This window comes from Diplotaxodon limnothrissa, linkage group LG8 (assembly GCF_057381915.1).
Source record: "Diplotaxodon limnothrissa isolate DT_005_m linkage group LG8, D_limnothrissa_male_GT1.1, whole genome shotgun sequence".
In the NCBI taxonomy this organism is placed as follows: Eukaryota; Metazoa; Chordata; class Actinopteri; order Cichliformes; family Cichlidae; genus Diplotaxodon; species Diplotaxodon limnothrissa.
The window spans coordinates 31,681,280-31,692,068 of record NC_140603.1 but is presented as its reverse complement, the minus strand read 5'-3'; the positions used below and the strand labels follow the sequence as shown (position 1 = coordinate 31,692,068).

At 40.6% G+C, this 10,789-nt stretch overlaps 1 protein-coding gene across 1 annotated transcript; it reads left to right on the top strand.

Moving 5' to 3' along the window:
• The first annotated feature begins 938 nt into the window (after positions 1–938).
• On the top strand, positions 939–2,031 carry LOC146627421 (uncharacterized). Its single transcript, XM_085361715.1, has one exon. The coding sequence runs from the start codon at positions 1,120–1,122 to the stop codon at positions 1,813–1,815; it is 696 nt and encodes a 231-aa protein (XP_085217841.1). The 5' UTR covers positions 939–1,119; the 3' UTR covers positions 1,816–2,031.
• Positions 2,032–10,789: the final 8,758 nt, after the last annotated feature.

Genomic DNA, 10,789 nt, shown 5'->3' with positions numbered 1-10,789 from the left:
CCCTGCAGACTCTATCCCATCTGCTTCGTAGTTTTGGTAACAACCCAAAGCTTATGAACAAACCAAGGGGTTGATTTTCTTGTAAACCAACTTTGCCATCTGCAAAAACTTGAGTCTGGTATTCCCAGACTATTCCCCTCATCCTTGCTGTGCCTGGAGATCCTGTCCTTGATTTAGATCCTTTGCTTTAAGATCATAAGCAGCATGTCTGAATCTGTGACGAGCAAACAGACACAGCGCTCACTCTGGCTATACGAGAAACCCATCAGACTCCTTTAACGCTGTGAGATGAAACCTGACAGTTTTAAGATTGTCAGGACTACAGACTTTAAGCAGGAAGATTCCATTAACAAAAATTGTGTACATATGCCTCCTCTAATTTTGCTGCTATAATGTGAATATTCCCACTGTCCAGCTAATGAAGGCTACCTTACATTACTTTGCCTTTCATCTGAGTTAGACACATTCCTCAGGCTAAGCACTTTCCAGCAGCCACCAGGCCCAGGATCCTCCAGCAGCCACTAGGCCCAGGATCCTACTGCTCCACCAGGCCCAGGATCCTCCAGCAGCCACCAGGCCCAGGCTCTTCCAGCAGCCACCAGGCCCAGGATCCTACTGCTCCACCAGGCCCAGGCTCTTCCAGCAGCCACCAGGCCCAGGATCCTCCAGCAGCCACCAGGCCCAGGATCCTCCAGCAGCCACTAGGCCCAGGATCCTACTGCTCCACCAGGCCCAGGATCCTCCAGCAGCCACTGGGCCCAGGATCCTCCAGCAGCCACCAGGCCCAGGCTCTTCCAGCAGCCACCAGGCCCAGGCTCTTCCAGCAGCCACTAGGCCCAGGATCCTACTGCTCCACCAGGCCCAGGCTCTTCCAGCAGCCACCAGGCCCAGGATCCTCCTGCTCCACCAGGCCCAGGCTCTTCCAGCAGCCACCAGGCCCAGGATCCTCCAGCAGCCACCAGGCCCAGGCTCTTCCAGCAGCCACTAGGCCCAGGATCCTACTGCTCCACCAGGCCCAGGATCCTCCAGCAGCCACTGGGCCCAGGATCCTCTAGCAAGGCACCACCAAGTAAATCAACAGTGACAAGACGGTGAACGGAGCGAGCAAGACAACAAGCAATGGGGCCTAAGAGAACACCGAACGCCGATGAAATTGAGGACATCAAAAAGTCATTGGACTTTCTAACTGAGGAAACATCGGCTATCAAGCTACAACAGAAATATATCCTAGACTTAGTCGAGGAAATAAGGTCGCTACGTAACCAGAATGCAGAGAAGGAGAAACGGATCGTCTATCTGGAGAGCAGGGTCGCGGACCTGGAGCAATATACCAGAATGAACGACGTGATCATCACAGGGCTGTACATAAAACCCCGGTCATATGCTCGGGCTGTGACTGCTGGCAGTAAAGAGGAGCAAGGAGATCTGGATGGGAGCTCTGCGGAGCAACAAGTAGCTGGTTTCTTGCAGTCGAAAGGGATCGACCTGGACTGTAATAACATCGAGGCATGCCACCCCTTGCCCAGGAGAAATGCTAGTGATAAACCAGCTATCATCATAAGATTTGTAAACAGGAAACACAAGAATGCACTGCTGAAGCAGGGGAGGAAACTAAAAGGATCGAACGTCTACATGAATGACCATCTAACCAAATCCAATGCTGACATAGCGAAGAAAGCACGATACCTAAAGAAACTGGGTAAAATTCAGAACACCTGGACTGCAAACTGTAAAATATTTATAAAGCTCAACGGTACACCGGAGGAAGCCAAGGTGCTGGTCATCAAATGCATCCAGGATCTGGAAAAATATTAACAGGTCACTTGACTACAAAGGCAAGGAGCGGGACAAACAATCTACAGTCATCAAAGCAGGTAATAGAAGACAACAACGGAAGCTAAAGCGTAACGTATTCAAGGATGAAACAATCAATTAATTCATTATCTGGGAATTATACATTGCTACCACAAAGGATTGCTAATCAGGAGATAAATTCACCAGTAAACACGGAATACAAAACACACTTCACAGAGCAGGACATTGATCCAGAACTGAACTTTTTTAACATCAAAAATACCTGCTACTATCATACTGAAGAACAATTCAACAAAACTGTCAAGGGCGACGGCAAAATATCTATAATCCACTTTAATAGTAGAAGTTTATATGCAAATTTTCACAAAATAAGGGAATATTTAAGCAAATTTACACATCCATTCAGTGTGATTGCAGTATCTGAAACATGGATTAATAAACAGAAAGGAGAGGACTTTGTAATAGATGGATATGAATTAAATCTTACAAATAGAAAGAATAAGAATGGCGGTGGTGTGGCCTTGTTTGTGGATAAAAATTTAAAATACAAGATGGTAGAAAAAATGACGGTGGCGGTAGATAATATATTAGAGTGTGTAACAATAGAAATTAGTATGGGAAAAGAGAAAAATGTCATTGTAAGCTGTATATATAGAACACCAGGTTCTAATATTGAAATTTTTAAGGAGTGGGTAGATAAAACATTCATTAGGACAAATCAAAAAGTCATGTTCATTTGTGGGGATTTTAACATAGATCTACTAAATCCAAACAAGCAGAGAGCGACAGAGGAATTTATTAATACAATGTATAGCTTGGGACTTTTTCCAGTGATCACTAAGCCCAGCAGGATTACAGCACAGTCGGCAACCCTAATAGACAATATATTTACTAATGAAATAGAAAATAGAACCATAAGTGGTCTCCTAATTAATGACATCAGTGATCATCTACCTGTTTTTATAGTGTATAACAGCAATTACAGGAAGGTTAAACAGCAAAACACAATAAAATACAAACGAGTGAGAACAGAAGAGTCAATAAACGCATTCAAAAGTGATTTACTCAAGCAAGAATGGGAGATGCTGTATAAGGAAAAAAATATTGATAAAGCTTATGAGATTTTTTTAGGAAAATTTAAACTGTTATATAATAGTCATTGCCCAGTAAAGAAATATAGTAAAAAACAAAAATATGCAGAGTGCCCATGGATTACAAAAGGATTGCAAAATGCATGTAAGAAGAAAAATACCTTATACAGAGAATTTATAATGAACAGAAGTACAGAAGCTGAAAATAAATACAAGAAATATAAAAATAAATTAACGAGTATTTTAAGGTCATGTAAAAAGGAATACTATGAAAAATTACTGATTATGAATAAAAATAATATTAAAGGGATCTGGAAAACATTAAATACCATCATCAAAAAGGGCTCGGGGCAGGCAGACTATCCTTCGTATTTCGCAAATAATGATAGAAATATTACTAATATGAGCGATGTGGTAAATGAGTTCAATAAATTCTTTGTAAGTGTTGGGCCAGACTTGGCTGAAACAATTCCTGATATAACAGATTCTGTAGAGAAAGAAACTAGACTCATTGACCGCAATCCTCATTCAATGTTCTTAACGGTGGTGGAAGAAATGGAAATCATTGATATTGTTGGGAAATCACAAACAAAAAACTCTACAGACTCTGACGACATTGATATGGAAATCGTTAAGAGAGTGATAGAGGGCATTTCCAAACCCTTAACACACATTTGCAATTTGTCCTTACAAACTGGTGCATTCCCAAAACAAATGAAAACAGCTAAAGTAACACCACTGTTTAAAAATGGTGACAGACACCAATTCACAAATTATAGGCCTGTCTCTCTACTTTCTCAATTTTCAAAAATACTGGAAAAAGTCTTTAGTAATAGACTTGACAAATTTATAGATAAACACAAAATAATAACGGATAGTCAGTATGGTTTCAGATCAAATAGATCAACATCATTGGCATTAATGGAACTGATCGAAAATATCACCAACAATATAGATAAAAGACAATGTATAGTTAGTGTATTCATTGACCTAAAAAAAGCTTTTGACACAATTAATCATGACATATTACTTGATAAACTGGAGTACTACGGCATTAGAGGAGTGGTGTTAGAATGGGTAAAGAGTTATTTGAGAGACAGGCAGCAATTTGTGAAAATTGGGGAATATCAATCAGAGTGTATGGACATTGTTTGTGGAGTTCCGCAGGGGTCAGTATTGGGACCAAAGCTGTTTATCCTCTATATCAATGATATATGCAGAACATCAGATATACTACAGTTTATTCTATTTGCAGATGATACAAATATTTTTTGTGCTGGAGAGAACTTACATCAGCTTTTGGAAATTGTCACACAAGAAATGATTAAACTGAAAACATGGTTTGATAGAAATAAGCTATCATTAAATTTGGAAAAAACTACATTTATGTTATTCGGAAATTGTAAAAAAGATGCAGGAGCAAAATTATTAGTAAACAATGTTGAAATAGAGCAAGTTTCGGATACAAAATTTCTGGGTGTGATAATAGATAACAAAATCTGCTGGAAACCTCACATAAAGCATATACAAGCCAAACTGTCAAGAAGCATCTCCGTACTAAGTAAAGTTAAATATTTTTTGCCTTCCAAATCACTCCGGGTACTTTATTGTTCACTTATATTGCCATATTTGGAATACTGTGTGGAAATTTGGGGAAACACATATAAAACTGCACTTCAACCAATATGTAAAATTAAAAAAAAAAGCAATCAGGATGATTAATAAAGCAGGATTTAGAGACCATACTAACATCATGTTTTTGAAATTAAAAATACTGAAGTTTATGGATCTTATAAAATATAAAACTGCAAAAATTATGTACAAGGCCAGATACAATATGTTACCAGGAAATATACAGAGGATGTTCTATGACAGAGAAGGAGACTATGAATTGAGGGGGAAATTGAATCTAAGGATTCTTAAAGCACGGTCAAAGGTTAAAACCTTTTGTGTCACTATTTATGGGGTAAAACTGTGGAATAGTTTTACTATAGATCTACAGCAATGCTCAGGAATTAGTAAGTTCATGAAAATACTTCGAAAACTGATTTTGGAAGAATATGATACCGATAAAGATGATCACCCATTGTATGTATAAAAATATCAAATTATATCCAAATTATATCAGTCACGGTAGCCAAGTTTATATAGGTTCTCCTCGTGTATCGTGTGGAGTATGTGATGATGGGAATTAGGTGAATTATGTGGGATCAATAAGATGTTGAGCAGGGGTAGGAATTAATAAGTATGTTCATACTTCTTCCTACTCCTTTTCAGACCAAACATTGTTACATTATGTCAGACGATTTTGTTTTATTTCATTATATATTTTTTGTTTATCTGAACACATACGTGTGTGTGTGTGTATATCTACATATATATTCGTATCTGTAAATGAAAATATATGTAGTGTGTATATATTGTTTTTTGTTTTATATGTCTGAAACAAATAAAGATACAATACAATACAACAATACAATATCTTGAAAAAAGTGAACTTTTCTTGGGGATACCCTGAACCATGGGGCCTGTTCTCAACCCCATGTGACACTGTAGAGGCTAAACTGGAGGTTGTTGGATTGCTGTAGGTACAGTTAGGCACAAACAGGCAGATGCATGAAACTGCAGCATTTCTGCACAGCAGAGCTGAAGATGAATCCTCTGTATTTGTGAGGCTGGTTTAACACAAAACGGCTTCAGGTGAGTTATTAACCTCCAAAATCTGAGATTCATGTACTCCTGCCATATTGAACAAACCACTGACATCAATTATTGTTATTATGCAGATGTACACTCGCTACAGCCTGTCCATACTTATAGCATATTCATAACATACCCTCATACCGTGTACATTGTAACATACCCATAATAGACCCATATTTTGTACCCACCTATAACAGACACATTTCTGTAATATATCTATATTAGAGCTAAAGCACTTTCTGGATGGATGCAAACTACATTTCGTTGCCTTGTGACGTGTGCAATGACAGTAAAGTTGAATTCTATTCTATTCTATTCTATTCTATTCTATACCACAATTACCTCACTCCGTTTCCAAGATTCCTTCCTGCAGGGAACTAAAGAAAGAATAGACTTGACATTCCCAAACGTTGTAACAGAGGTCTGGTGAGGTATGGGCAGCCAGCAGGTTTAGCGGATGTGCAACTTGGAAGTTAACCGGAAAACTTGGAGGCTAGTCAGGAGGTCTACCTACAGCAAGACCACACAAGTCCTCCTGCCACAATAGTGAGAAGTGACCTCCTCTAGCTGTGCTATGCCGTAATACCGCTTGTTACAACGTCTTATAGCCAAAAATGAGGGTTAGAGTAGTAAGCTCTCATCTCAGATTATAAACTCAGATTTATATAAAATTGGCTGTAAAGTCATTTACTGACTGGCAGTCTCCTGCAGTCCTTATTTCTTCCTGTGTATCTGTGGGTGTGGCACTCACCTGACCTGCTATCAACCAGCATACCTGATGGCTATCCACCTGCGAAGGTCTGCAGTGTGTCTCCTCCAGCTGAACCTCTTTCTTGCCCAACTACCTCTCCTGGTCGCTCCGCCGCACAGATGTGCCCTTACCCAAAATAAGTCCTTTTTGGGGCACATGTAACTGTAGTACCATCTAAAAAGTACCACCATTCTGTGACTTCATTCAGGCAGAAATAAACTGTGATAAAATATAAATAACACATACATGTCTAAAAGATGTCAGCATTTTATGGTGCTGAAACTAAAGATACTTTTCTATGCTGTGGTGTGCTGGGGGAGCAGCACAGCAAAGAGGGACTCATCCAGGCTGGAGAAACTGATCAGGAGGGCTAGCTCTGTGGTCGGCATGAAGCTGGACACTCTGGTGACAGTGGCAGAGAAAAGGACATTAAAGAAACTGATGGACATTATGGACAATGCTGGGCATCCTCTGCACACGGCCATTAACAACCAGAAGAGTCTGTTCAGTGACAGGTTGCTTCTCCCAAAGACAAGAACTAACAGACTTAAAAACTCCTTTGTCCCACACGCCATCAGACTGTTTAACTCCTCCCTGGAGGGGAGAGGGAGGGGAAACAGGAGGACAAAGGAGGGGGGAACAACTAAGCTGTAGTGCCTCTGCACCTCACTGTACAATACCTTGTGCAATACTTTTGTAAATAGTCAACAGTGCAATAGACTCAATACTTGAAATGTGCAATTCACTTGTATTTTTATTTTTATTCCTATTTATTCTATTTATCCCCTTCGTATATTTTATTTATATTGTCTCTGTATTTATATATATGTGTGTGTGTATAACTCTGTAACTTCGGTCGTTGCTGTGCTTTTTTGGAAATCGAATTTCCCAGAGGAACCCACCCGAGGGATTAATAAAGTTCTATCTTATCTAATCTAACTTGTTGCCTTGGTTCATTACAGCGTTTTGACAGATTTACCTCTCTTTTGCTCTTCAGGAATAATCACCTTCACCTGAATCTTAGGGAGCTGTACTACTTGGTAATCTGAACAGCCGAGATGGGCAGTAATGGTAATCCGATTACTTTTTTCGAGTAATGAGTAAAGTAAGCAAAAAAGGTAATTAGATTACCGTTACTTTCCTGTAAGCATGCTGCGTTACTGCGTTACTAAAACTGCGGTTTTTTTTGCAGAGTGTCTCATGACAGTGACGTAAGCGAGTGCGACGTTAGTGACAACAGCTGTGTGCAGATCAACAATGGATCATATATCGATTGTGGGAGAGAGTATGAGCGTGCAGCGTTTAAAGCGTGGAAGTACTGACCTTACTTTGAGCTTGATTCCATAAAAAGAGACAAAAACATTAGTGTCCGCTGTGCGTGGGAAGAAAACTTCTTTTTACAGCGAAAAACCCCTAAACTTCCAACAAGCACCGAGCAGCTACGACGTAATGGGAAACTCACAGAGAAACTCGCGGATTCTTCCACTGACCGCGGCACACCTGCACCAGGGTAAACCTCCGCCTACCCCACTCCTGCTTTACAGGTGAAAATAGAGCAACAGGACCGCTGAGTCTTTGACTTTATTTATTTTCTGCTGTGTTTTACTTGCATCTATTTGAAAGACTGAGTGTAAACACACAAAATATTTTATTTTATGTGCTGGAATGTGCAGAAAATAGGTTTCAATGTTAAACTAATTTCTTCCAGTCAGAGAATGTTGCAGATAATTTAATATTTGCTTGATGCATAAAGTTAAAAGATTAAAACTAATAAAACAAGTTTTAAAAAGAGACTTTTCCATTTGATTACATTTTGTATGATGGATTATGCAGAAAAAGTAGAATTGGGCTGAAAGATCTATCACTTTATCACCTCTTCAGGTTGTAAATCGTGTTTTTAAAAAGTAACTAAGTAATTAATTACTTTTGAAAATAAGTAATCAGTAAAGTAAGGGGATTACGTTTTTTGGGAAGTAAACAGTAATTAGTTACTGATTACTTTTTTCAAGTAACTTGACCAACACTGTTGAACAGTGAGCTGAACTTTGGATCATCATCTTTTCTGCATTCCAGACTAACAGACCACTGACTGTGATCGTCTGCACCTAAGAGGAGGTGATAGAGAACAACCCTACCTGTGGTCTCAGGTGCTCCTTAAACACTTTTTACCTGGTAAAGAGAGGGAGGTGAAAGAAGGCAGATAACCTACCACAGCAGCACAAAGATGTCCTGTCTGACTCTGACTGTTTAAACCAGGGGGCCTCGAGGGCCTCGAGGGCCGGTGTCCTGCAGGTTTTAAATGTGTCCTTGATCCATCACAGCTGCTTTAAATGGCTAAATGACCTCCTCAACATGTCTTGAAGTTCTCCAGAGGCCTGGTAATGAACTAATCATGTGACTCAGGTTTGTAGGCCCAGTGTGACCTCTAAAACCTGCAGGACGGTGGCCCTTGACGCCTGGAGTTGGACACCTCGGTTGAAAACATGGACGAGGGGGATAAGGACTCCTGTTTAGGCTGGAGGCAGGATGGTGGTATGTTAGGGGACCAAACCTATCCTGGACACAGCTGGTTTCGTTCCTTCTTCTGCCACCAACAATCGTGTTATGCACAAACACATTTGTTCTTCTCTGACCTCATAAACATGAGCGTGCTTCTCTCCTCTGCTACATCAGGCTGGTTTATTTCTGCAGCTCAGTCTGCATCACTACTCCTGGATATAATGAGATCTTACTGTGTGGAGAGGCTGACCTTGAATATTAGGTTTAAGCACGTTGCAGTGATTGGTTGATTTTATTTGACATGCTCAGCTTTGACTGGCTTGTTTTTGTCTTTTATTTGAAGAAAGTGCTGGAGTCGATCAGAGCAACCTGCTGTCTTTATTCACTGTGAAGAAATCATTTCCAAACAGCCAAACAGTCATTGAACAAGAGTTACATTAAAAACAACTGAAACCAAACGAGTGGAGCTGATTGGACGTCAGCTTTGATTGACAGCACTATAAATGTGTGAAGACATTCATTTTTGTTTTTTAATACAAAACGATGGTTGTTTTTCAGTGTGGCAACACCACATACACACACATGTCTAAAACCCCATGAAGACGACATGATTTGACATTTATACAAAACAATCTCAGATATAAATACATATTTATAATCTGTATGTTACAAAAGAGTTTCCCTCGTGATTTTGGTGACGGGCGGGGCAGCGTGATCAACCACAGTGACGTATAAATATTCAGCCAGCTACAACTTTGGCAAAAATCACAAAACCCACAGAGAAAAACACACGGGGCGGGGCTTGAATGAATAGGAGGAGCTTTGGGGTTGTGGGAGGAGCTACGGTTAGAAAGACAACTCTGAACAAGAAGACAGACAGTTACAGTAGCGTATCAGGATGCAGGATTTTTTTTTTTTTAACAGCGCAAGCATAAAAAAAAATACAGACGTACAAGGGCGGGGCTAAAAGAAGAAGGGCGGGACTTCAAGGGACAAACTGATATTTTTCATTTATTGTTTTATCGTTGTGCTTTCAGAGGTCAGAAGTTTATGTGCTGAGGTTACTGAAACGATTAAAGGCCTCAAATTATTCCTGCTGCAATTTCTGATAAAATAAACACTGTTCATGGCAACATGGACGCCGCCGGATACTGCAACAGATTTTAGTGAATTCTCAGTGGAAGGAGCCTTTCATAGCTATGCTTCCTGTTCGTCCCCCCTGTTCTGAGTCTGGCAGCAGCAGAAGTAACAGGAACCTCCCTCGAACCTTCAGCCCAACTGAAATCAGTGCTGCTGCTTCTGTGTTCATCTCTCTTTTCTGAAACGTTCTTCAAATATGACACTTCAGTTTGGCTAAAGGTTGGCAAAGGTTTGATGATGAGATGTCCTGGATTATTTTAAAAAACAGGGAGTGTTCTGCCTCCCCCCACTGAGGTTCACCTGAACTCAGGTGCTTTCAGAGGTGTTTATCATGTCACTCATTGTCTGCTCCTCATCAGGGTGCTGATGAAGGGCACCATTAGCACCCCGATTGCTAGGTATGACAGACACACTGATAACTGTGTCCTGTAATTTGAAGCCTTTAATCTCACTCCTCTTTAGATTCCCATTTCTTCAACTAAGATTACATCACAAGCAGACTAAGTGAAGTCAAGTCTTAGATGTGACATCACAGTTTTTACATTGAATGAGCCCGCCCCCAAACATAGAGTATAACATCAGAATAATTACAGACAGCTGAAAGCACCCGCAGAAAGCTGCTCTACAAAAAGTCCTTCTCAGGTTCTTCTTAGAGGCTCGGCCCAGTCGCAGACGACTGGCTGCTGCCGGAGGCCCCGCCTCCTTAGGCCACAGGTCCCTCCTCCTCTGAGGTGATTAGTGCTCGTGGCTGAGGGGGAGGAGACAGGTGAGGAACGAGGAGGAAGGTTTT

Excerpts from the sequence above, each read along its gene's own strand:
- LOC146627421 (XM_085361715.1), top strand. The coding sequence starts at position 1,120 with ATGGGGCCTAAGAGAACACCGAACGCCGATGAAATTGAGGACATCAAA.